Source organism: Prionailurus viverrinus, chromosome A1, assembly GCF_022837055.1.
Source record: "Prionailurus viverrinus isolate Anna chromosome A1, UM_Priviv_1.0, whole genome shotgun sequence".
In the NCBI taxonomy this organism is placed as follows: domain Eukaryota; kingdom Metazoa; phylum Chordata; class Mammalia; order Carnivora; family Felidae; genus Prionailurus; species Prionailurus viverrinus.
In genome coordinates this window covers 47,711,783-47,739,318 of record NC_062561.1, presented here as the reverse complement: position 1 = coordinate 47,739,318, position 27,536 = coordinate 47,711,783, and the positions used below count along the sequence as shown (strand labels likewise).

General features: G+C 38.3%; 2 protein-coding genes across 11 annotated transcripts in view; one reads left to right on the top strand and one right to left on the bottom strand.

The window, feature by feature from the left end:
- Window positions 1-15,254, bottom strand: part of PIBF1 (progesterone immunomodulatory binding factor 1) — a 208,321-nt gene extending 193,067 nt beyond the window's left edge. For 3 of the 8 annotated variants that reach the window (XR_007150471.1, XM_047850745.1, XM_047850758.1), the window contains exons 1-5: window positions 15,034-15,211; window positions 13,698-13,993; window positions 9,451-9,551; window positions 6,133-6,331; window positions 3,467-3,586 (exon numbers count right to left, since the gene is read on the bottom strand). Coding sequence is in view for 5 of the 8 variants with exons in the window: in XM_047850745.1 (XP_047706701.1) it covers window positions 3,467-3,586; window positions 6,133-6,331; window positions 9,451-9,551; window positions 13,698-13,949 (672 nt within the window). In the remaining 3 variants the exon portion in view is untranslated. The other 5 variants (XR_007150468.1, XR_007150467.1, XM_047850739.1 and 2 more) reach the window with 4 other exon arrangements.
- A 216-nt stretch (window positions 15,255-15,470) lies between these two features.
- DIS3 (DIS3 homolog, exosome endoribonuclease and 3'-5' exoribonuclease) overlaps window positions 15,471-27,536 on the top strand; it is a 28,374-nt gene continuing 16,308 nt past the window's right edge. The window contains exons 1-7 of one of the 3 annotated variants that reach the window (XM_047850707.1): window positions 15,653-15,795; window positions 16,071-16,138; window positions 16,405-16,562; window positions 19,025-19,218; window positions 20,101-20,174; window positions 25,752-25,919; window positions 26,668-26,832. In XM_047850707.1, the coding sequence (XP_047706663.1) occupies window positions 19,125-19,218; window positions 20,101-20,174; window positions 25,752-25,919; window positions 26,668-26,832 (501 nt within the window). In that variant the 5' untranslated portion in view covers window positions 15,653-15,795; window positions 16,071-16,138; window positions 16,405-16,562; window positions 19,025-19,124. Of the gene's footprint in view, window positions 15,796-16,070; window positions 16,139-16,404; window positions 16,663-19,024; window positions 19,219-20,100; window positions 20,175-25,751; window positions 25,920-26,667; window positions 26,833-27,536 lie in introns of those variants that run through there. The other 2 variants (XM_047850700.1, XM_047850716.1) reach the window with 2 other exon arrangements.

Below are 27,536 nucleotides of genomic sequence, written 5' to 3'. Positions count from 1 at the left end.
TCCACCTGGAAGTTCTTCCTTGAGGACTCTGTTGTCTCCCCCACCTCCAAGTCTTTGTAAATGTCTAACCTCCTCAATGAGGCCTATTAGCTGACCCTACAGAATTCTGAATATAGTTTTTTCCCTGCTCTCTATGAACCATTTTTCTTTTGTCCTTTGCTGTTATCACCTTCTATCTCTATGATGTGCTTATTTATAATGCTTACTATTTGTTTCCCTGTACTCCTTTTAAAATATAAACTCCATGAGGCCTGAGAGCACTGTTTTGCTCACTGAGGTATCCCAAGCACCTACAACAATGCCTGCCACATAAGAGATGTACGATATACATTTACTGAGTGAATTTCACTCTTATTAATAATGGCCATATGAGGAAAGTGTTATATAGTCTCATCCTATTTAGTAGATGGAAAAGTTGTAAGATTAGGGGCAGGGAGAGTAAAGAAGACTAAGTTTTTTGTCCAAGATCATCATGCCATTGTCAAGTTGCAAAGATGGAATGTAAACCAGTATCTGTGAACTTTCCAAATACCAGGGCAGTAAATAATTTAACAAACCATTTAAAAAAAAATCCCCCAAATATATAGTTAAGCAAAATTTCTTTTAACGTTAAATATTATATTTATTGTTCACTATATCCTTATAAAAGTCTTTTAATTTAAAAATATTGTTTACTTTTCTTCACTGTTGGGCAAGTTGACCTGTATTAGCCCTTAACAGAGGAGAAGAATCAAACTTTATGAGGCTTTAATATAAAAGTAAATTCTGTTCTGTCTAAATCACATTCTCTGGGTTTTTAAGCCCTTTTATTAAGTAGACAAGACACTGCTTCTTTTTTCCTGATTGTGATTCAATTCTCTGTTTATATGATTGTTAAATTTAGGAAAAGGTTTAAGACAGGATATTTTCAGCTGAGAAATTATAAACCTTTAAGAAACAAACTTACACATGGAAGGGTTCTGTGATGGTTAATTTCATGTGTCAAGTGGTTAGCCCACAATACTCAAATATTTAGTCAAACATTATTTTAGATCTTTCTGTAAAGGTATTTTTTAGATGAGAGTAACATTTAAATCAATAGACTTTTAGTACAGCCAATTACCCTCAATAATGTGGTAAGCCACATCTTTTTTTATGTTATTTTTTTATTTTTGAGAGACAGAGTGAGACAGAGCACAAATGGGGGAGGGGCAGAGAGAGAGGGAGACACAGAATCTGAAGCAGGTTTCAGCCTGTGAGCTGTCAGCACAGAGCCTGACGTGGGGCTCGAACTCACAGACCGTGAGATCATGACCTAAGCCGAAGTCAGATGCTTAATTCACTGAGCCACCCAGGTATCCCGTGGCGAGCCACATCTAATCAGCCAAAGGACTTAATAAAATCTGACCTCCCTTCAGCAAGAAGGAATTCTGTCAGCAGACTATCTTTGGACTTGAACTGCAACTCTCCCCTGAATCTCCAGTCTGCCAGCCTACCCCATCAGATTTTGGACTCATCAAGTCTCCACAATCATGTGAGCCAATTCCTTAAAATAAACCCTTCTTTCTCTCTCTCCTTCTCTTTCTATATATATCCTGTTTGTACCATATCTCTGAAGACGTCCAATACAGGTTCACAAACAAAACTGTTTCTTCGTTCAAGAATTATTGGTGCATTAAAAACACTCAGGAACCTATGAGTCAGACCAGTGTAAATTATCTAGTGTTTTCCTATCAATAAAACACTAAAAGTGCTATTCGCAAGGTTGAAACAAACAAACAAAGATCTGGGATACAATGCCATTATTGACCCTCGAGAGTTGGGATATCTGCTTTACCACACAGTAAAAATATATCACATACTAATAATAATTCTAGAGTTGCAAGTTTTTTTTCTTTTTGGCCCAAGGAATCTTTAGTTCAAAAGAAACCATTCTTAGAATCCACCAATGTTAAAGTCATTAAAGAAGAGGTAGCTTGATATAAACAAGGTTAGGAAACTTTTCCAGTCCTCCTCCTAAAAAAATAAGAAGTCTCTGAGGGAAGCTGAGGTACCATGAGGTGCTACAGAACTAAGTCTGAAAACCCATCTAACTGCCTTGTCCCCAGCAAGTCCTGTGTTTCCACCACCGCCATCCATTTTACAGAAAAAGAGATTAAATGATTTGGCCAAGCCTGCAAAATTAGCTAGTAGCCAAACTGAGGCCTTCAAACTTTGCCCTTTATTATTCTGACTATAGATGAAAATTTTTAAACATTAAAAGCTATCTTTCTCAAGTGTGCAAAATACTTTACCTGCACAATGTAGCAGGTTATCAGAAGAAAAAGAACAAACCCAAAATAGAACCTTGTAGTAGGGTTCATATTGGCACATATGCTTCTCTGCCACCACTCCTGCTGACTTAATCACTCCTGTGAGGAGAGGAAGAATATGAGCCTTCATTTGCCTGTAATATTGGCTCTACATTAATGATGGAAGTAGATTCTGTCCAGCACTCACAGAACAGCAAATTAGAGCAATGAAATATAAATTAAATTTTAATTATTTATTTCTAGACAATACATCTTCGGTAAAAGCTGCCCTTGAAAAAGGACATAAAAATATTTACATGCGACTTTGCGAAAAATGACATTTTTACTTTGAAACAGAAATATGAGTTCAATGGACATGAATGGACAAACAGGGTTATCTTCTCTCTTTACTGACAGAGCAGTAAACATTAAACGGCTTATTCCAAGTTACACAGAAAAATGGCAGTGTCAAGATATCATCTAAGGTTCTAACTCTATTAGAGTGCAAACCCTAGAAGGGCAGAGCCTCTTTTGAATCCCCTGTTGCCAGTACGCGGCACAGGACCATGCACATCACTGGGGCTGATGCTTCTATCAAAGCACATGCTCTGAACAAGCATCAGGAGAACTAACGTATTTAATGAAGGGGCAAAATGATAAATGGATAGCAGCTCCCTTTAGGATCACAAACAAGGCTCTAGTGTAACGAAGACTAAGAATGAAAGAGTTACAACAAAATACTCAACCACAGACTACGAGTCAACAGCACAGACTGACGTTGCCAATCTTTCAGACGACCATCTCCACTTTAACCTTCCCACTACTTGAAGAATCGCAGTAGTCGGCATCACCCAGTTCCATTTTCTGATCATTGACTTTTAAATTTTTTTTTTTTTCAACGTTTATTTATTTTTGGGACAGAGAGAGACAGAGCATGAACGGGGGAGGGGCAGAGAGAGAGGGAGACACAGAATCAGAAACAGGCTCCAGGCTCTGAGCCATCAGCCCAGAGCCCAACGCGGGGCTCGAACTCACGGACCGCGAGATCGTGACCTGGCTGAAGTCGGACGCTTAACCGACTGCGCCACCCAGGCGCCCCTGATCATTGACTTTTATATTCCTGATCACAAATCTTGAGGAACTCTCTATTAAAAAAACTTGGAGCTTCTCCCACAAGTGATCAAAATCATACAAACCTCTGTCAGTTGTTTCAATTGGCCTTTATTTTCACTCAATTCTTCTAATAGGTCATTCTTTTTCACTTGCAGTTCAGAGATTTCCTTTCTTAATGGATTTACTAGTTCATAGAACCGAATCTTTAAAAACAAAAAATCAAGTTAATAAGCCATTTTAGAATCCAAGTTACCATTGAAATTAGCTAGTTTATAGTACCCTCAATTATCAGTAATAAAAATATGAAAGTAACAAAATGAAAAGTGCTAAAAAGTTTCAGAATATATACCCGTACAATAAACATTTGTTTGTACAAAACAGAAACAAGACTGTTGTTAACTGACTTTGACCACTAACATTAAGCCTTGATGTCCGATTCAGTTTCCTCAAAGTCTAGATTATCTGTAATTCTCCATCCCCGGCACAGTCTCTCTTCTCCTCTATCTATACTCCATTTACTACTTATTCTCCATTTCCCACCACTGCTCATTCCACATTATCTGCTTATTACCTCCTGAACACATTATGTGTCCGAGTTTTGCCCTTATTTCCTCTGATAGAGGAATTTTTTCCCACATACAAATGCATAGCTCATGCTTTCACTCCTTTCAGGTCTCTGATCAAATGTCACCCTATCAGTAAACCCTCCCTAATCCTCCTAACCTGATTTAAAATAGTATCCCCACCTGGTGGCAGTTTCTATTCTCACCCCTGCTCTTTTCTCCATAGCACTTACGACAAACATTCTACGTATTACTTTTAATTTATCGTCTATAATGCTCCACTCCTATAGGCAGGAATTTTTGCCTAGTTTGTACATTGCTCTATCTTTATTGCCTAAACATATGGTGAGCCTACGTCCTAGGCTCTTGGGGAAGCTCTACTGCTACCACTGCAGTGTAAGCGATAATCAGGATGAATCAGGGGTTATCTTTCATATCACTACTTCCATTCAGTTCAGATCTCTCTTCTCACTCATAATTCTCAGGGGAATTTGTCTGACCTAATCTAGTAAAGTGTTCCATCTGACAAATTCCTATGAAGTTAAGAAGCCATGAGCACATTTGGAAAGGGTAATTATGCCTATTTATTATATAGGCATGCAATCTGAAATTCCTTACTATATTGCTGTATCGCAAGAGTACCACACCTGGCAAGAGGCAAGTCCTAAGGTTAGTCCTCAACACAATGAATCTGTGTATAACTAACTAGTTAAGATAATACCATCTGTGAAAACAAAAGATAACAAAGAACATTAACAAACCAGGGAACAAAATTATGTATAACTGCTATTAGTGGGATACTTGATACTTAATATGGAAAAAGCCTCAACGACAGCACTTGAGACATCTGTCTTAGATAGTACACTTTGGACAGAAAAAAATTTATTTGAGCTATATAAATTAAAAGATGGACAGAAAAGTAACACTTCTTTTTAGAAGAAATCATTAATCTGGAAACCTTATGCAAATGAGAACCAAGGGTAGCAATCACCACTCCTGCAAAAATGATACTACGTTCTAAGCACAGTGCTAATAAGCATTTTACATACATATTCACAGTGAATCTTCACAATGACCTCAACAGAAAGGCACTATTAATATTACAAACCCTTTTACATATGAAAAAGTTCAAGCCTCTAAGGGTGAAATAACATGTATAGATCACAAACCAGAAGTTTTCGATGTGTGGTTTAGGAGCCCCTGGTAACCACTCTGCCACTTTGAGACCCTTTCAGGGAATTGATGAAAGATGAATGAAAGATGAAAACTATTTTTCTGGTTATACTAAGATTTTTTTTTTTTGCCTGTTTTACTCTTGTTCTCTTATGCTTGTTCAGTGATGTTTGCCAGTGGCTATCTAATGTGTGATGAGATCATCGCCTTTAAGGCTAATGGAATATGCGCTTATGTATTCCTGTGTTTTGAAAATGTCTCAGGTTAATTTCCACTATGGTAAACACTAATAGATATAACCCGTATAAACAAAAGCTCCTTGGGGTCTTCAGTAATTTTGAGAGTGTAAAGGGATACTGACATTAAAAAATTTGAGACTACTGCCATAGATGAATCCTATGTGTAGATTTGTGTAACCAACACCGCAAGAGATCCTGAACTATCCCTAACCCCTGGCAACCACTAATCTGTTATCTCTATAATTTTGCATTTTGAGAACATTATAAACTACCAGTTTATGATAAAATGACTCATTTCCATGGACTATGCAGCTATTAACTTCATAGCCCTATTTATTCTTGACCTTGGAGGTCAATGGTCAAGACCCTTTAAAATTTGGTGATCTGAATATCATTCACCATTTTCAGAGCAGGGCCATAAAATAATAAAATTATTAATTGGTACTTCGAAGGTTATGGCTATTACATAAATGGCATATTTTAATTTGAAAATATATGCAGTATTTTTGGGGGGCGCCTGGGTGGCTCAGTCGGTTAAGTCTCCCACTTCGGCTCGGGTCATGATCTCATAGTTCTTGAGTTTGAGACCCACAAGCACAGAGCACAGAGCTGACAGTTGGAGCCTGGAGCCTGCTTCCAGTTCAGTGTCTCCCTCTCTCTCTGCGCCTCTACTGCTCACGCTCTGTCTCTCTCTCAAAAATAAATAAACATTAAAAAAAATTTTTTTTTAAATACATGCAGTGTTTTTTAAAAAAAGTGATACAACACACTTACAGATACATATTCAGGAATAGAAAGCTGATCTTCAGGAAAACCTTTTAGTTTCATATATTGCTCCTCTGTCAACTCAAAGTCACGCAGATTTCGACGAATATCTCCCGCCTTCTCCCTTAGCTGAGTATTTGTCTCTTCTAGTTGTTTCTGTCTCAATAAAATCGTTTCCATTTCTTGTTTCATTAGTTCTTGATATTTTCTAAATTAGGAAAGAGTTTATGGCAAGCTTAAAAAAATCTTTGAGATTTAATTTTCTCAAAGATACCTTTTTATAGTAACATAAAATTAGGAAATGAGAAGCTCTGTAGTATTTTTAGCTCCAGCTAAATGCTTATTTACTTCACTAGTTAAACATGAAGACAATTCTATACTTATTCTAAATTTGTGGCCACATAAATTGTTAAATAGAAAATTGATATTCTTAAAAAATAATTTTCAAAATCAAATTATAAAATTATACATTTACTCTGCTTAAAGTTTTAGTTTTATACATCTGTTTTGGACCCTACTCAATAAAATAATTTTCATTTCTTTTTCTCTAGGTATTCTAAGGCATACCTCTTAAAGATGGCAACGCTGAACCACCATAAAGTATTCATTCAACCCATGAACTAATGAAAACAGTAATCTGTACATAATCATTCTCAAAGAACACATGTAGAAGACATTGCTATCGTTAGTTGCCAATTCTGAAGGTTTTGAGTAGGAAGGGACAATTGATTCTTTCCCCTCCCTACTGTATCACACCCATCAATATACACACATGCTGTTATTATTACTCCTATCCCCCCAAAAAATGAATTGAGACCCCATTTCACTGCCTCCTTTGTTTGGACTTCCATGGAGCAAAACTGCTCACAAGTTGTCTATACTCACGGTCTCTGACGCCCTTCTTTTTAAACCCATGCCAATTAGGTTTTCACCCCTCCTACAGAAATCTCAAGGTCACTAATGACATCCAGATTGCTAATGATCAATTCCCAGTTCTTTTCATCTATGACCTAATGATTATTTGACACACTGCTCTCTCCTTCCTTTATACACACTCTCTTTGCCTGGCTTCCAAGTCACTTTACTTTTGTCATTTTTCTCTGGTATTTGCTCCTTCTCCTTTTCTGGTTTGTCTTCATGTTTGGAGTATTTGGCCCTCTTCTCTGTCTATATTCACTACCTTGAGGAATTCATCTAGTCTTATGACTTAAATGCTACCGTCCATATCCTAATGACTTCCAGATATATAGCTCTAGACCAAACTCTTCTATTTACCTACACATGGACTTCTAGTAAGACAACGCTAACCAAACACGTCCTAAACTGAACTCCTGCTCTTTGCTCACAGACCTATTCCGCTGTGGTTTCCCCATCTTAGTTGACAGCAATTCCACCCTTCATTTATTCAAACCAAAATATTGGCACAATCCTTGACTCCTTATTTTTCTCTTACCACATGTAATTCATTAGGACATCCTATCAGCTCTACCTTCAAAATACATTAAAAATCCAACCACTTTTTACCAACATCAGCTATCAAGAGGATTATTGCAGCAGCCTCTCAATTGCCCTCTCAGCATCATTTAATCTGAAAAATGCCTCAAGAATTTGAGTAGAAGCCCTACCATTGAATGCAGTGGTTCCCAACGTATTGTCCCCAGACCTACAGCATCAGTATCACCCAAGAACATGATAGAAATACAGGTTCTCAGGGCTCACTCAAATTAGAACATCAGAGGGTGGGGACTAAGAGTCCTTCCTAACAAGCTCTCTACACAGTTCTGATGCATACCAAAGTTTCAGAACCACTGATCTAACGTGATACTGCCTAGTAACTGGTCAGATAATTTTTAAAAGTGTCAGTTAATGAAATCTTTTAATTTTTTTTAATGTTTATTTATTTTTGAGAGACAGAGAGAGAGACAGAGAGAGAGAGAGAGTGAGCAAGCAGGGGAGGGGCAGAGAGAGAGGGAGACACAGAGTCCAAAGCAAGCTCCAGGCTCTGAGGTGTCAGCTCAGAGCCTGACACAGGGCTCAAATTCAAAAACTTTGAGATCATGACCTGAGGTGAAGTCAGATGCTTAACCGACTGAGCTACCCAGGCACCCCAATAATGAAATCTTAAAGAAAGAAAAATACTTTATACAGTTACTTCTTTTTTTAAATTTTATTTATTTAAATAATCTCTACACCCAATGTGAGGCTCAAACTCACGACCCTGAGATCAAGAGTCACACGCTCTAATGATTGAGCCAGCCAGGCGCCCCTACACATTCACTTGTAGTTAAAACACAGAAAACAGCATTTACTCGCCAAATTTTCTACGTAGGCTTCAAATTTTTTTAAATATAAAGGTATGCTTTGTTTTTGTGAAAATCATTGTTCATGATTGCCAAGTTCAATTTCTTTAAATTTTTTTTTTCATGTTTATTTATTTTTGACAGACAGAGAGACAGCATGAGCGGGGAGGGGCAGAGAGAGAGGGAGACACAGAATCTGAAGCAGGCTCCAGGCTCTGAGCTGTCAGCACAGAGCCCAACGCGGGGCTCGAACTCACAGACCACGAGATCATGACCTGAGCAGAAGTCGGACGTTCAACCGACTGAGCCACCCAGGCGCCCCGGCCAAGTTCAATTTCTTTACCTTAAAAGACACTTGGTAAGAAATCTGAGAGGATGGTTTTTATGGATTTGATTTTTGTTCCCAACTTTTAAATCTGTCTTGCTTTTATTTACTTTGATGATTATTTTTTAAAATTACTCACTTTTATTAATTGTCCCAAAGAATTCCTTATAGTTTACACAGAAACAGCTTATCTTTCTCTGGTTACATCATTCTTAATTAAATTATATAACTGTAGTAAGTACAACCATCATAGGCATATTTGATGGTAAACACAATGGACTCTTGGTAAGTAAGTACACAACTGAGCTGGGAGAAAGTATGCAGGCAAAACAGAAGATAATTTAAACTTGCAGAGTTAAATGGGCCACAAGAATTAGTGTGTTTTACAGAGGAAATGAAGAAAGGTTAATCCAGAAAGCATATTAAGTGGTGCGGAGTTTACAGAACTTCCATTGTCATTTACGGCTCACTTACATCAGCACAGTTTGTTGAATGAACGTTGAATTTTGACTTTTTGTATTTTGTGTATTGTATCATATCAAATAACCTACTTTTTTTTGGTTGGCCTGGATGTAAAAATTCTTACCTTTACTGACTTAAAATTTCTTTCTTTATTTTAGCTTGCAATCACATGCACGAACAGGTAATGAAATTACTTTTAACGGCTAAATAGGTATTGCTGCTTTTTAAAAACTTTCTTACCTGGCATCCTTCTGTTGAAAAGTCAATTGATTGTCTAATCTCAATGTCAGTAGTTGCTTCTGGTGAAGAGCATCATTAAGTTTCTCCTCTAATTCTTCAATCTTCATAAAAAAGAAAGAGGTAAATTACATGGTCAACTTTCAAATTTATCATTAAGAAATGTTTGAAAAATACTAAACGTAAAAAAAAAAAGGCTAAAGATGAATAGAGGTTCCTTTGCAATGGTTGTGTCAACAAATTACAGTCTGTTCATACAAATGGTTTTGAAACTGTGGTTTAAACTGCTGCCACATAAAAGTTTTTTTGCCAGGCTGTCCTCTAGTTCTGGTTTATTGAGGTCACTGGCTGGAGCCTCTGGGAAAGCTCTTTAATTGAATCCTTTGGCATGTGCCTATTTTCCTATTACCCTTCTCATGTCTGCCTGTAACATGGATACAGTGCCGGAGGTAGATCAGGCATCTGTGAAAACTACATGCTTAAAACAGCTGCAAAAACGTTAATAGGAACGTGTGCTCCTAACAATATCAAAGAATAACCATACCAAGCCAACTACCTATTTTCAGATTCCTGTTAAAACAGAGAAACAAAATTCTTATCCTGTGTAAGCTACTGTTTCCACAGTTCTGGTCTAGGCAGATACCATTTTCTAAATCTCTGGTACTAACAGCTGGTATTAACAGTGTTAATCCCTAAAACACTGGACAGCTGATCCAACCTTTTTCCACAGCAAAAATACCTATATCATGACATTTGACCTTTCAGGATTACTTGAATGCTTCCAATGACAGGAAGCTCAGTAACTTCAATCAGGCCATTTAAATGTTAATAGCAAAAACAGGTTTATAGTCAGCAGAAATCTGCCTTTCCTGTGACTTCTATTATCAGGGAGTGATAATCTGATGAGGGAAATTTTTTTGTAATGCTAAATAATGAGATGTTCATCTCGTAACCCCAATGCTCAATGTATTGGTAAACCTTAGAGAATAAATAAGTGGCTAAAAATTCTGTTCCTTCAGAACCTAACTTCTTCACAAATTACATCTCTGAAACTGGAATGCATTTTACAATCTCTAGCACGTAACAATTTAACTTGGCAGTTCTTAATCTCAGTGATACAAGTAAGGGTCCACTTTACAATCGAGTTGCCTTGGATTTGATGAATTACAGAAGTGTAATTCTTCTACCGTATAGTATTTTTCCATATATTTGACAGCAAACATCTTACTCCCAAAGGGTCTCTAAGCAAAACAACCCTACTGCTCATGGACAAAAAGCATGGTAATGTAGTGGAGGCAGCTATTCTGGAGAGTAATTTGACAGTACGCTCAGTTTAATTAAGTCTACATATACCCTGTGAGCCAGAAATTCTACTCCTGAGTATATATGCCAAAGAAATGATCACACAGGTCCAGAAGAGAAATGTCTACAGAAGGCCCATGTTGCATGTGGTGGCAAAGAGTTGGGCGGCATCCTAAGTGCCTATCACTGTGGTAGTGGATGGATAGATTGGTAGACACACACAGAGATAATTATGTTGAAGTTAGAAGCAGAAGACTAGATATACCATAGTAACAATTATGATTTCAAAAGCAGCACTGAGTTGGAAAAAAAAATAAAAACTATGAAAGAGATAAACTCTAAAGCAAAACATGCAATTTACATTTATGTAAAGGAAAAAAATACCCATTTTCAAGAACAAATGTTAAAAAAAAACCATTAAAACGGTTGCATAGAGAAGGGAAATGAGCCATGGGAATAAAAAAAGTACACAAAATAAAAAGTGGCCTTGGGGCGCCTGGGTGACTCAGTCTGTTAAGCATCCTACTCCTGAGCTGGGCTCAGGTCTGATCTCACAGTTCGTGGGATGGAGCTCCATGTCGGACTCTGTGCTGACAGTGTGCTGACTGAATGAATCCCTGCTTGGGATTCTCTCTCTCCCTCTCTGTCACTCCTGCGTGAGCATGTGCTCTTTCTCACTCTCTCAAAATAAATAAGTAAACATTGAAGAAAAATAAATGGCCTTGGCAAGGATCAGTGATGATTAGGTGACATAAACTCAGGAATATGCTAATCCGGTTTTCTACATTTGCGGTCCAACTGGAAAACCACAACAATAAAAACTGTACTAAGCACTATGTGGTACAAAAATAATATAGTGCTGAATAAGTATAGTAGCTATAGTTACTTATTTTACTGCAGGTATCATGAGCTATGTACATTGATTAATTGAATCTTCCCAACAACTCCATGAAGTAAATACTACTATTTTTCTTATTTTACAGAAAATAAGAGACTAACAAAGTTAAGGGATCTGCCCAAGGGCAGACAGAAACAAATAGACAACAGGAAACAATCAACAATAGGAAACTATTGTGACAGATAGAAAACCACTGGACACACTGGCAAAATACCAAGTGACCTAGTCTAGACCAAGTCACCTAAGTAGGTGACTGTACAGACAACCTAAGAACATGTTAGGAGATTCACTAAGAGTATGGGCTTTAGATCTCTTGGTTTGAATCCTACCTGGCTCCATCACTTCCATCTAAATGGCCTTCATATGCTATTAACCACTTGTGATTCTGTTTTATCCAAAGTGAAATGGAGTTCAGTCCCTCATTTAAGAAACAGTTGCAGGGGCGCCTGGGTGGCGCAGTCGGTTAAGCGTCCGACTTCAACCAGGTCACGATCTCACGGTCCGTGAGTTCGAGCCCCGCGTCAGGCTCTGGGCTGATGGCTCAGAGCCTGGAGCCTGTTTCCGATTCTGTGTCTCCCTCTCTCTCTGCCCCTCCCCCGTTCATGCTCTGTCTCTCTCTGTCCCAAAAATAAATAAACGTTGAAAAAAAAAAAAAAAAGTTAAGAAACAGTTGCATACTTACGACATGTCAGGAACTGTTTTAAGTGCTGGAGATGATGAGACACAAGACTACAAAGAAACCCCTGTTCTCATGAACCTTACAGTCCATTAAAAGAGACAGATACCAAAAAAAGTCAGGTAGCTCCTATGAATACACATATAAAGTATAAAAAATAAAATGGGTGAAAAATGAGGATATTATTTTAATAGGCAATAGCAACAATAACTAATATTGTGTGCTTTTACCAAATATCAGGAAGTGGGCTAATTTATCATATTGATTCATTTAATGTTAAGGGGCAGGGAAGATCCTCTTAAAAGCACTTACACCTCACAGAGTTGTTGTGAGGTTTAAATGAGGTAACACATGAAAATCTCATAGAACAATGTATGGCACAGAAGAAGCACTCAATAAAAGTTAGCCATTAATGTTTTTAAAAAGTGTACCTAAATCACTTCTTTACTTCATGAAGATGTGGGGGTTTAGGACACCTCATTTTACTAGGGAGGGATGGTCAACAATTTTTTCTAGTGGCAAGATACTGAAGTATGTTGGTATAATTGGCAAGAGCTAAAATAGGAGGCTGACTTAACAGGAAAGTGTAAGTGAAACAACAAAATGGGGGCGGGTAGGAAGAGGTGGGATCAAGAGTAAAAGTGGAGAATCTACTGTTGGAAAGAAAAGATTTTTCTCAGAGACAGAAGTAGTAAGAATTAAGAAGTGTCTCCTATCTTTCTGAAATCACTGTAAATTTCTTAGAACTAGTGACAATTTTACCAGGTCTTACATAAAATACTCCATACCTATAAATAAACACACAAGAGGAAAAAAAAAAAAAAAACAAGGACTAAGACATCCCTTCTTATTTGGCAAAAACCACTTGTTAAACACTATGGTAACTGAAATTCCACTTGGTTCTAAGACACACTAACTATCATACAGAAACAAATCAAAGAAACCAAATCCCCTGGACAGAGGACTATACAGACTCACTAACCTAATTATGATCTTGATTGCCCCTATCAAACTAGTTACATCAGGGTTAATTCTCAATGAAGCAGAAAACAACTTGGCTGGGAAAAACACCTAAAAAGATATACCTCACACATGCTAGATTCAAAAAATTGGGTTTACAGAGGCAATTCATCCCTGCCCAACTTCAAATCATCCCCTCCTTCAGGGATTTTTGTTCAGTACACAGCAATATAATTCACATCCTCTCTCCTTCCAGAAAGTTTTTTTTTTTTAACTATGCAAGAAAATATAACTTACTTCTTGAAATGATAAGCATATCAAGTTCAGATTACATATGCATAATTTTAATTCTTATTTATCTGCAGTTTGAAGACAATAAAGCACACAGGTAACAAAAATTACACCAAATCTTACCTTTGTAAGATAATCCACTTTCAAGTTGTCTATCATCATATTTTTCTGGGATAGTTCTATTTTCAGTAACTGAATATTATGAAGTAGTTCTTTACGTTCAATTAGTTGCTGGGTGATTTTAATTTTCCCATCTCGTTCTTCTGATGATGAAATATCATCTGTAGGAATTGTTGTTTCTAGACTAATATCTTCAGATTCCAGAGAGCTAGAGATGTTCACCTTTTTTGATGCCTTGGCAATTTTTCGAGACATCTTTTTTATGGGTCAGTTTTCTTCTCCAGTTCTATTTCAATTTCCTGAGGGTTAAAAATATTTATTTAAATGTACTCAAACATTCTTAATGGAAAGCATAAAGAATACTAAAGAGACACTAAGGATGCCTAAGTAATTATTAGACAATCTGGAGGACCCCTCATTTAGGACAGATTAGTAAACTATGGCTCAAGTCAAACATTAAGCTCATTAAGCCTGACTATGAATTTGCGCTTGATGAATAAAAAACCCTGGTCCTGGGGGCCGGAATCTTACTTGGAGGAAACAAAGAAATCTTGGACGTAAAGGATAAAAGCCATAAGTGAGTAGTACCCAGGAACACTATCAATAAAAGGAGCACGCATTCAAGATGAGATTAGCCACTTCTGAGTTGATAGGTGGAAGGTTATGTAGAAGTAGGATTTAGAGCAGTAAAAGGAAAAAAAAAAAAAAAAAACATGCAGGAATTAAGGTTGGCGAATATACCCAACATCAGAAGATAGTGGTCGTTCGGCTGGGGCCAAGTCTTTCTGAATTTGAGTAGGACTCGCCCCACCCCTCATATACAAACACACATACGACCTTAATAATCGAGATTCCAGAGAACCCTCAAGTGTCAAAATGTGTCCGAAATTTACTCCACAATGAGGCAACACTGAAGACTTTTAAAAAATGGGAAGACAGTGAAATGAATACGTTCTAATAGACTTCCAGATAGAATAAAAACAAGAATGTAGAAAAGAAAAATTCAAGTGTTTTAAATCGAATTTCTTACCCTTTCACAAGGGTTTTAGAAATTCTCGTGTTTTAATACTAAACGACATAATAAGTTATTTACGGTACTACAGATATCAGCTTTTCTAAACTGAATGATCAGAAAAAAAGATGTATGGAGGGGAAACGGCACCCCTCCTTTCAAAGGAAAGAGGGTAAAGAAAGGCGAAATCAGAGAAAGGCAGCATCTGGGTTACAAAGGACCAGCGCCTGGGACTGCCCACACGTGCGACAGTGAAGAAAAACCAAGCCTGGCAGCCTAGGATTCCCTACCCCGCGCGGGAAAGGAAGGGCCAGCGCGGCGCGCTACCTCGAAAGCTTCAAATTACTCCACGTCGAAGGCTGGACCAGCCACCCACCCACCGCGTCCACTTCAAGGACCTGAAAGCGTCTCGGAACAGAAGCTCAGGTTGCAGCCCCTCAACGAGTAATCTCAGGTCGGAGACCGTTAGGACCCGTCACCAAGACAACCACTTCCGCGCCCCGAGGAGGACGGAGGAAGCGGCAGCGTACAGTCGCCGGAACTCAGACTGGATCCACCCCGACGCGGGAAGCAACGCATGCTGGGAGCTGTGGTCCACAGGCGGGTCCCGCCTAGATCGTGGATGGAAATGGCTCCGAGATCTGCCAATCCCCCGAGTTTCTAGTTTTTGCCCAATCCTCGCAGCCCTCAGAGAGCCAACCAATGTCAGCCTCGACGTTTTCCCGCGAGAGGTATTTACTAATACCCTGGAGCGGGAAGGGGTGAACTTCGGGGTAAAGTACAGTCGTGCGGTAGGGCTTCTGCTTGTTTCTCTTCACCGGAAGAGCGCGGTAAGGGTCGGGATTCTGCGCTGCCAGCAAGATGCTCAAGTCCAAGACTTTCTTAAAAAAGACGCGGGCAGGTGGCGTGATGAAGATCGTGCGCGAGCATTACTTGCGGGACGACATCGGCTGCGGCGCGCCCGGGTGCGCGGCGTGCGGCGGTGCCCACGAGGGGCCGGTCCTCGAGCCGCAGCCCCTGGATCCGGCGAGCAGCCTGTGCCCCTGGCCGCACTACTTGCTTCCTGACACCAATGTGCTGCTGCATCAGGTGCGTCCGAGGGCGGGAGATCCGGGGTCTTTTCGGCACCACCAGGAGAAGGGGGTGTGACAGAATAGGGAAATTGAGGCCCAAGGAGGCGCGTCTTGGAAAAACATTACCTACTTAGGGAGAGGCAGACCCTTGCCTCCTGTCCCCCAGGCCAAGGTTCTTTTCTTTGTATTGTGGGGTTTTTTTGTGTGTGGGGTTTTGTGTTTTTTTTGAGTTCTTGGAGTCATAAGAATTTTAGGTTATTTTTCTAACTCCTGGTGTCTCTTCTGCCTTAGATTTTAAGAGTCTGGAGGCCGGGGACCTGGGCTTCTGTGGCCTCCAGCCTGCGACTCCCAGGCAGCTTGTAAGTGCCTACGAATGAAAACCATGTGGGCCAACGTATTTATTTATTTATTAACGGTCTTAATTCTACGAAGTTTTGTATTTAGTCTGTTTAATATGTGCTATTCTCTAATAGACCCGAAGGGTTTTCTGTAGCAAAATAGCTCCTTAGTTTAACGTATATTTAGTGTTTGTTTTTTTAAATCGACACAGTTTTATGTTTGGCAGAAACAGCTTATCAGTGAACATAGGAAAGTTTAACTTTACTTATTTTTTCATTCTTTTAAGATCGATGTTCTTGAAGACCCAGCTATCAGGAATGTAATTGTACTGCAGACCGTTCTGCAAGAAGTGAGAAATCGGAGTGCTCCTGTATATAAACGAATCCGAGATGTGACTAATAACCAGGAGAAGCATTTCTATACGTTCACTAATGAGCACCATAGGTAGGGGAAATTTTTATGTTAATTATCAGAAAACCATACAATTGGCTACATTTGGGGAAGAGTTCCTGCCAGTAACCGGGACATTGTCAGAAAACATGTGGTAAGTTTCATACTTACGGGAGTGTTATTTGATTGTTACACAATTGTACAGACATAATGCTCAGTGGACCTCACTAAGGTCATATAGTCATTAGTTCAAACCTAGAACTAAGGTCTCTGGACTCCTAGGCTGCAGTCAGTACTTTTGTTTCCAAAACGTTTTCATTTTGAGTTGGTTTTAGCATGAGTTGAGCAATAAGAATCTTGGAAGATGATGGGGTGCCTGGGTGGTTCAGTCGGTTAAGCGGCTGACTTTGGCTCAGGTCATGATCACGTGGTCCGTGGGTTCGAGCCCAGCATGGGGCTCTGTGCTGACAGCTCAGAGCCTGGAGCCTGCTTCGGATTCTGTGTCTCCCTCTCTCTCTGCCTCTCCCTGGCTCGCGCTCAGTCTCTTCTCTCTCTCAAAAATAAAAACATTAAAAAAATTTTTTTTCAAAGAATCTTAGAAGATGAGATTTTCCTAGGTTCCTAGAATACTGTGTTATTTGATGTCAACATAGATTGATAAAATGTAAGAGTTTATGAAAGAGAGGGTTTAACAATATAAAGCAGATTTATTAATGGGTTTTTAAAAGTTAAACTAATACCTTATAACTGATCACATTGAAGAAGATAAGGTTAAGAAACAGACTTCTTTGTTGTATTTCAGATTTACACCCTTTCAGCATAAGGGTGTGAAAATAAATTGCTACTTCTCCCCCCCCCCCCATTTATTGTTATTTGTTTTGTTACATAAATAATCTGGGTTGACATATAGTATACTTTTACTACATTAAGGCTTCTCAACCTTCCTTAGCACTGTTGACATTTTGGACTGAATAATTCTTTATTGTGAATAGGCTGTCTTTTACGTCATAGGATGTTTAGCAGTATCTTGTGCTTCTACATGCCTGTAGTGACCCCCAGTCCCCCTCTATTCACAGAGTTGTAACAACCCAGAATGTTTCCAGACATTGTCAAATGTTCCTGGGCAGCAAAATCACCCTCAGTAGATTAGACGGTAGAATTCTGGTAATGAAATCTCATCAGAATATGCATATTTGAAAATACTTAATTTCTCAATTTTCTCTTATTTATTTTTTAAAATTTATATTCAAGTTGGTTAACACACAGTGTAGTCCTGGCTTCAGGAGTAGAACCCAGTGGTTCATCTCTTACATATGACACCCAGCACTCATCCCCAAAAATGTTCTCCTTAATGCCCATCAACCATTTAACCCACCCCTCCAGCAACCCTCAGTTTGTTCTCTGTATTTAAAATTTTCCTTTGGTTTGCCTCCCTCTGTTTTCATCTTGGTTTTTTTTCCTTCTCTTTATTTTTATAGCGCCAATTTAGGTATTATTCTTGTAAAAATCATTGGTAAAGCACTTGTAGTCATCTTATTCTTAGCTTTTTGAAATTCAGAAAATTTACTTGTTTTTCAGTGCAGAAAGACCAAGTTTTTGTGGAGCATTATCATCAGATTCTTCATCAGAGGTTAGCAGTTTTTCTGCCTAAGTGCAATGAATATAGCTTAGCAATACTGGAGTTGGTGGGAAGAATCTTAGGACACTTGGGCAAATCTCATCCAAGATTCTATTGCTCAAGTCAAGCTAAAACCAATTCAGAAATTAATGATTGTGTCTAACTGATAAGCTTAAAGCATTAGCAGGGGCATTTAATGGTGAGGAATGAAGCAGTTCTAAAAACTATTAATACAAGTCTAAGATTCTAAAGTTGAACCTATTACTTGTAAGTACTAAAAGTTTTGCACTAAATTTTGTTATTTAAATTTGGTTTTGAAAAGCAATTTTAAGGAAGTAAGTATGCCAACATATTTGGGAATTTAGAGTGGATAGACTAGGAAGGAATATGCAGTCATTATTTGTATGTGGTCTTTCAGTCTTTAGATAACCTCTTCCATTTTATTAAGTGCTTACTGTTGGTAATTTATATGTGTTGTGTATTTAATGACTGTAGAATCATATGATTAGAACATCCTCTTTGTAGTTTTTGAGAATTACTGTTAATCTATACTTCAAATAATATCTTATCAAACCTGAAAAGTTTTATTATAGTTTTTACAATAAATTGTTATTTCAGATCTCAATCTAAAATATAAATTCTGCTCTTGAATATTTTTTTGTGAAGTAAAATTGTTTTAGCCTTTTTATAGTTTCATTAATAACATGATTGCCTTATTTTTCAAGCAATCATTGTCTTAAAAACTATAAGGTTCTCATATATTTCCTGAGGCATGAATCTGAATGCGCTTAAGAGGAAAATACGTACCATGGACTTTTAAGTTTAGCATATATGTCCTAAGCCTTTGTATATTATTTCTGTTGGTTTTCATTTATTTCATTTTCTCCTTTGTATTTAGAGAAACTTATGTAGAACAGGAACAGGGAGAAAATGCTAATGACAGAAATGATAGAGCTATTCGAGTAGCAGCAAAATGGTACAATGAACATTTGAAGAAAATGTCAGCAGAGAATCACCTGCAAGTTATCTTCATAACAAATGACAAGAAAAACAAAGAAAAAGCCATAGAAGAAGGAATACCAGCTTTCACTTGTAAGTCTAAATGTAGAAACTGTTAATTTTTTTTTTTAGTTTATCTGTTGTTTTTTTGTTTTTTGTTTTTTTTAATTTTTTTTTTTAATGTTTATTTTTGAGAGAGAGAGAGAGAGAGAGAGAGAGAGAGAGACAGAGTGTGAGCGGGGGAGGGGCGGAGAGAGAGAGAGGGAGACACAGAATCCAAAGCAGGCTCTAGGCTCTGAGCTGTCAGCACAGAACCTGACGCGGGACTCCAACTCACAAACTGTGAGATCTTGACCTGAGCCGAAGTCGGACGCTTAACTGACTGAGCCACCCAGGCGCCCCTCATCATTTGGTTTTGAGAGAGGGAGAGCACATGCCAGTGGAGGAAGGGCAGAGAGAGAGGGAGACCCCAAGCAGGCTCAGCACTGTCAGTGCAGAGAGTCCAATGCAGAGCTCGAACCCACAAACTGTGAGATCATGACCTGAGCTGAAATCGAGTGAGACACGTAACCAGTTGAGCCAGTCAGATGCCCTGAAGCTGTTAATTTTTATAGGCATTTGCAAATATGAACTACAATCAGACCCTTGGTCAGATGGTCACTTGAATATTTAATATTTTCATGTTTCTATATAACTTCATGTGATATTTTGCATTTTTAAATTTCTCAGCATTTCTCAGCCAAGTAAGTTGTGGTGGCCAGTGGCTGGTAACTTTCCCCATCACCCTTTGTACTTGGTTTTGCAATAAAAACTCATAGATATGCTTAACCTGATACTTCTGCTTAGACATGACCATATCAACAGATGCAGGCTTAAAAAAGAATTGATAGATGTAATATAAACAACATTATTCATGTTTTCTTATCTAAAAAAAATCACTTGATTTTATTGAGAACAACAAAACTTACTTTTCAGGTGAAGAATATGTAAAGAGCCTAACTGCTAACCCAGAACTCATAGATCGTCTTGCTTGTTTGTCTGAAGAAGGGGTAAGTTTGAGTTTGTTTTATTTTGTTTTTGAAAAGTGAGAGTTTTAAAATGGCCACTTTGGGATATTAGATTTACAGTTAAACAAATTTAAAAATTGGAATATCAGTAGGTAAGCTGGAGTTCATTAGGAGCTGGGTTATAAACAAGAGTGACTATAATAGGCTTATTAAAATAACATTAAAAAAAATTTTTTTAATGTTATTTCTGAGAGGGAAAGAGAGAGCGGGGGAGGAACAGAGAGAGAGAGGGAGACAGAGGATCCAAAGCAGGCTCTGTGCTAACAGCAGAGAGCCTGATGGGGGCTCGAACTCACGAACCTTGAGATCATGACCTGAGCCGAAGTCTGATGCCCAACCAACTGAGCCACCCAGATGCCCCCGAAAATGCCATTCTTAAAGAAAGACTTTCTAAACTAGCATTGTTCATTAATACACTCTCAGCAACCTGAGTAGGACCTGTCACATGGTGGCACCATTAGAATGAATGGATAAAGGAATCCATAGCTGGTTTGTGAATAAGGCATAAGTATTTGACCAATAAGGAAGTAGTGTGCAGTGCAGACAGAGAGCATAAAGCTGTAGCATTAGTCCTGAAGGAAGAAGGGAAGGAACTGTAAGAGATAGCACAGGAAGGGTAGGGGCCATCTAACGAAGGTCTAGAATTTATTCTGTAGGTCAGTAATTTTTAAACTATCTTATTCTAAAGGATTGCTATGAAGAGAAAGATAGCAGATAGGATTCTGGGCTTCCTACCTCATAGGCAGGCTGAAAGAAATTAAGAGTATATGAGAGTATGCCTGGGAGGAATGGGGGAGAACGATCAGAAATGTTATTCATTGGAAAGACCATTCTGATTCCAATTTGTAAGATGATGCATTGTATCAAGGGCAAAGTTAGAGGCAGAAAGAGGAATAAAGGGATTCCTACAATAGTGGGATATGGGAGGGCATGCTAAGTGAATCAGTGAACCTCATGGGCACTCACTTCCTTATATATAAGGTAGATTTAGCAATGACTTCATAGCATGGTTATAAGAGTCAAATGAAATAACAGTATTAATAAAATTCTTATTTCACTGCATGGCACATAGCTACGGTAAATGTAAATGGCAGCTATCGTTATTATAGAAACATATTTTATGTGATAGGACATTAGACAGACATCCAGTCTTTCCTTCACCCTGCTTATCTTCAATCATGATTATTTTACAAAACTAAAACGAAGTGAGAAAATAAAAGGTGGGCTTGATATTTTTTTTGAATATAGATTCAGAGACTGCTCTAACAGGTAGCCACTAGTTGCATCTGGCTGTTTAAGTTTAATTCAGATTTAAATCAGTTTAAATCTCAGTTGCATTACTCACCTTAGAAGTGCTCACACTTGTGTCCCATGGCTACCATATTGGAGATCACAGAAAGCATATTCCTATCTCAAAGTTGTTTTGGATAGCACTGGTCTAGAAGGAGAAAGAAGTAATCTAACATTGGTAATGTATAATATTTGATCAAGGATTGTTTTAAGGTTAGTGTAGGATAGGGTGAAATTCCAGCCAGTTCTGTTGTAATACAACATGTATATTCAAGTTCACTGTGTCATGCAAATTCATGTATTAAAGGCAGCAGAGCTAATGGGAAAATGAGCTTGGGGCACACTCAAAAACTGAGTGAAGTGGTGGAAAGAGAGTTATCTATATTTGGACAAAAAGTTGTTAGGTACGTGAAGATGATGTGGAATCTGAGGTAACAGACGTTGGAGAGGTGAGTGTGTTTTGCGGGTTCCTGAGCGGCTTTGTTCAGCTAGCTGCAGTTTCCTGTGTTCACCCAGTATCTTTTAATATGTTAGTTGCATCAGAGCCCATTCATGTTTTCAAAACAAGCATAGGAAAACTGACTGTACTTAGTACCTAATCCAGATTTGTGATGTCAAGGCTTCCTGGTGCAAGTAATGTCTAAGCTGAGATGTAAAGGATACTAACTAAGCAAATTTGCTTCAAGACAGGGACGTTTTAGTTGAATTATGTTAGGGCATTAGCCATGTTAGTAACTGGGGAAGAGCATTTCTTACAGAAGAAGGCTAGCAAGTTCAAAGGCTCTGAGGTTAGAATAAGTTGGCAAGATCCAGAGACAGTGAAAAGTGTGCCTAGGATAGAGTAAGCAAGGGAGAAAATGTTACAAAGGAAGTGAACAATAAGGCAGGGATCAGATCACGTAGGATTTAATGAGTCATGGTGAACACCTTAGATTTTAGTCCATGAGTGCTGGACAGAGGTTGAATGGGAGAATAATAAGATCCATCTGGCTGCTCTAAGAGAACAGATTAGAAGCAGGGTCCTCTAGTCAGGATATTTTAGGACTCGGCAGGGTAGAAAATTGGACCATGGTAGTAAGCAGTTAAGGTAGTGGGAAGTAGTCAGATATTGGGTATATGTTACAGATAGATGTTTTAGGACTTGGTGTAGATTGGTTGGGGCTATGAAAAATATGGATGACCTTAGGTGTTTTACCTGAGCAACTAGGTGGCTAGTATTGCTTTATTTACACAGGTTGAAGGGAGCGAGTGAGATTGAGTGAAAAATCAGAGGTACGATTTCAGACATTTAAGTTTGAGGTAACTGTTAGAGCTGTCGGGCTTTATGGTATGAGTAGTTGGATATGCAAATCTGTAGCCCTTGAGAGAGTTTAGGACTAGACATACAGACATACTAGAGAGATGAATGTGGATCTCATCAACATACAGGTGGCGTATAAAGCCACAAGACCAAATGAGAATATGTGAGGCCGGGATTGGCATAGACGACTTTTTTTTTTAAATAGGTTTGTTGAAGTGTAAGTCCCATACCATGCAACCCATCTATTTAAGACGTACATTTTTTAGTATAGTTACAAGATTGTGCAGCCATCACCACAATCCAATTTTAGAACATTGTCTTCTCTTCCAAAATAAATTCATATCCATTACCACTCGATCTCAGTCTGTCCCTGAAATGCCTTTGCTTTAGCCCCACCCAACTGCTAACCTATCTCTGTAAGCTGTCCCATTTCATATAAATGGAGTAATGTAAAATGTGGTCTTTCTTGACCACTTTTGTTTCTCTTTGATACATAGTTAGGTATGTGCAAGTGGACTTGCTTCATCGTATGGTAATTTTACGTTTAACTTTTTGACGATCTGCCAGACTGTTTCCCAGTGTGTGCCGCAATTTACATTTCTGCCAGCAGTGTATGAGAATTCCAGTTTCTCCATATTCTCGTCAGTACATGTTGTCTATCTTTTTCATTATAGCCATTTTAAAGAGTGTCAAATGATACCTCATTGAGGTTTTGATTTAATTTGCATTTCCTTAATAACAGGGTGCTGAACAATTTTTCATGAGCTTATTGGCCATTTGTATATTATGTGTAATATATTTTTTAATTTATATATGTGCATGTACATGTCTATTCAAATGCTTTGCTTGATTTTTAGTTGGGTTGGCTTTTTATTACCGAATCATAAAGGTTCTTTTTTATAATCTGGATACAAGTTTCTTATCAGGTACATGATCTGCAAATATTTTCTCCCTGGCAAGCTTTTTTGGTAAAGGATCAGATTGTGGATTTTTTTTTTTAGCTTTGCAGGCTATATGGTCTCTCTCACAAATTCTGCTGTTGTAGCATGAGAGCAACTATCAATAATAGATAAATGAGTGAGCCTGGGTGTGTTCCAATGAAACGTAATTTACCAGAACCAGGCAGCGGGTTGGACTTTGGACTTGGTGTGTGGGCTGTAGTTTGAGTGGCCCTGATATAGGGAAATGAGCGTAGGCTGAACAGAGAAGAGGTCCAAGAGCCCTTGGGCTCTCTAAGAAGAAGTCAGAAACATGAGGGGAACCAGTAAATGAGATACAAGAGGAAAAGCAGGTGAGTGTGAAGTTCTTGGAAGCCCAGTACAGAAAACGTTTCAAGGAGGAGGGGGTGATCATTGTGTCAAATGTTGCTAAGTCAAATTCATGGGAGCTGATGATTGGATTTAGCATAATGACATTTGTGGGGGGTGAGAGGTACTATCCAGAGTAGTTTTGACGGTTAGGAGGCAGAAGTTTGACTAGAATAGGTGAAAAAAATGGGAAGAGGGGGATTACAGTATTACAACACTTCTGATGCTGCCATGGGAAGGAGAGAAAAGGGGTGGTTTTTGGAGAGTAAGAGGGGTCAAGAGGTTTTGTTGGTATTGTTTTAGGTGGGAAGAAATGACACGATGGGGGGAAATGATCTGAGAATAAATACGGATAAAGAAGAAAAGAGACTGTAACCAAGTCTTGGGACAGTCCCAACATTTAGTGATCAGGAAAAGGAGAATGCACAGAGGAGCCTAAATAGGAGCTGCCAGAGAACTGTGACAAACCCAAGGAAGGATGATTTGGATGCTAAAGGGTCTCAGGGAAGGAAAGGTCATTTGAAGAAGTCTTGGTCAGACTGAGAATGGAGCACTGAAGTAGCTGAGACAATATATTATTAGCGACCTCAACAGTAATGGCTTTCGTTGACTGACAGTGAAACTTGATTATAATGGATTCCTGAGGGTGCGGGTGAAGAAGGAGATACACAGCAATTACAGATAATGCTTTGGTGGCATACTGGTGTCAAGTGGAACAGAGGGTCAGGCCAGAGAACCTAAAATTAATTAACTATATTTACTAGGTTATTCCAAGTTGATAGGATGGTACGAATGTTGTAGTGGGGGTAGGGGGGGAGTTTGACCCTAGAGAGGAGATCATCACAGGACAGAGTCCTTGAATGGAGCAGAGGAGATAGTAGCGCCCAACCAAAAGAACAGAATCATTCTATTCATTGTCACAAGAGAGAAATCTGAGGTTTTGGTATTGATCAGGTAGGTGGACGGATGCAGTGGTTGGAGGATGAGGTAGGTCTCTAGTGACTGCTTTTGATTCTCAGTATGGAGATTGAAGTCACTCATCTGAGTGAGGCAGGAAAACAGGGAAATGGGAGAGTTAAAGATAAAAGGAGAAAGAATAAAGTTATCTCCTTGGAAGGTGGAAAATTGTGGGAAATGAAAAGGGTAGTTAAAGGAGCCAAGCAGTGCGGGTTTTGGATGTTGAGGTCTCTAAGAATCCTAAACAGGTGTTGTGGAAGACTTGAAGCACTTCCTGACCTGCTTCTATCTTATTTCTTAACTATTTAACATGTCCAAAATAGAAACAGCTTTTCTTGTAAATGCACTCTGTTCATGGAACTGAACCTTCAAAAACACTTTACTTACCTACCCACTCATCTGACTTGCTAACTACACACCTTCATTTTGGGAGGCCTGGTGTGGGAGGAAGGGACACGCAGAATTTATTAGTGACATCTGTGGCTAAACGCCTGATTGTAATGAAATTGAAATATTTGTGTAAGTTGCCCTAAGAATAGAATTTTTTTCTTACTGTGCTATATTTGCTCAAATTCATAGAGCTGTATATTCCATAATGCGGAAGGTCTTTTAAAAACAATACCTGATAGTGATAATAATAGTTGTGTATGGAGCGTGTGGAAGATTCACATACTAACCACATCTTTTGGTTTGCTTATTTCACAGAATGAAATAGAAAGTGGAAGAATAATATTTTCAGAGCATCTTCCTTTAAGTAAGCTGCAACAGGGCATAAAATCTGGTACATACCTTCAGGGAACATTTAGAGCCAGCAGGGAAAATTACTTAGAAGCTACAGTATGGGTTCATGGAGATGATGAAGAAAATAAAGAGGCAAGTGTTGTGTACATAAATTCCATATGCAGTAAAATAGTTTTTGTTCATGATTTCTTTCATCGGTGTTTAAAATTTTGTATGAGAATTTAAATTTACCCTTCAAAGTGTATCAGCTTAAAGGCGGCTGTGAGAGATCATAGATAATAGAATGAATCACTATTTTAGAAAACTTCTTACTGAAGAAAAGAACTTTTTATTTAGCCATTTTTAAGAAAATGAAAATTTAATCAAAAGGTAGGCTGCGCCTGTTTTCTGAATGATGGCTAGTTATGTGACATGCTGTTTACATGACATAGAATTGCTCCAGAGGGCTTCACACACTTTAAAGCAAATAGTAATCGTTTTTGGGTGCTCACTATTTGCCAGGTAGTCTTTTAAATGCTTTGAATGCCACATTTCACTTAATTTCCACCTGTGCTTATGAAAGCAGGTACTCTTTTTCATGCTACCTGTCTGTACCCTGAGATTTAGATTAAGAAATTGTCCCAAGATCTTTTGGTACTAAAGTAAGAGTTATTTATGGTGGAGCCATGAACACAGCCCCTACTTTCCGACTTGATATTCTCAACTTGATATTGAGAAATTGAGAGGATAGAGTAAAGGGACACTATAGAAGAGGAAAAAATATAAAGGAGAACTGGAGATACATAGAAACATTCAGGATATCTCTTCTGTGAGGCAGCCTTCCCATTCTTATATTGTCATTAAAAATATCTGGACACATGTCATTTGCTGTTTTACACAGATAATCTTACAGGGACTTAAACATTTAAACCGAGCTGTTCATGAAGATATTGTGGCTGTAGAGCTTCTTCCGAAGAATCAGTGGGTGGCACCATCTTCTGTGGTTTTACATGATGAAGGGCAAAATGAAGATGATCTGGAAAAAGAAGAGGAGAGAGAACGCATTGTATGAAACCAAGCAGGTTTATCTTTTGTCTGTGTAGCTTTGTTTAGTTCACTTATGTTTTAACTTTGCAGAAAATGAAACAAGTTTCACTGCTTTCAGATTTACTGATTAAGATTATAGTTCTGTGCGTTTAATACATTTTATACACATAGTTGATTATTTTCCCTGTTAAGTATTTAAATAGTTTTCTTTTCAATTAATATCTTAGTTGGCTCAAATAAATGGGTTTAAATGCAAAACGACTGTAACTTGCTTATGAAACTTTAATTTTGCCATTCAGTTACATGATCTGTCTGAATTAGTGAGGTTTAAGTAAATACAAATTTGAAATTTTCTGAGTTGCTTTTAAGTAATATTAAAATCCCATCATCATAATAGATGTACCTATAGGTCCTCACATAAAGGTCTTTTAATTCCTTCTCTGTTACCATATTTACTGTGACGAGAATGCTTTCACTCATTTCTCATGATCTAAAGTCTACCTGATAGGACTCATTTATTTCTGTATTTTAGAATTATAATAACACAAATAGTTGAAATTCACATGTTAGTAGTTCTTTTTCTATGAATTATTTTCAGTGTTCTAGAGTTTTGCTGTTAACATCCTTGCAGAGTCCAGGCCATAGGAAAGCGTTGAAGTTGAAAGACCGTAAAATCCCTCAGCTATTTCTTTTTTTTTTTAATTTTTTTTTTTCAACGTTTAT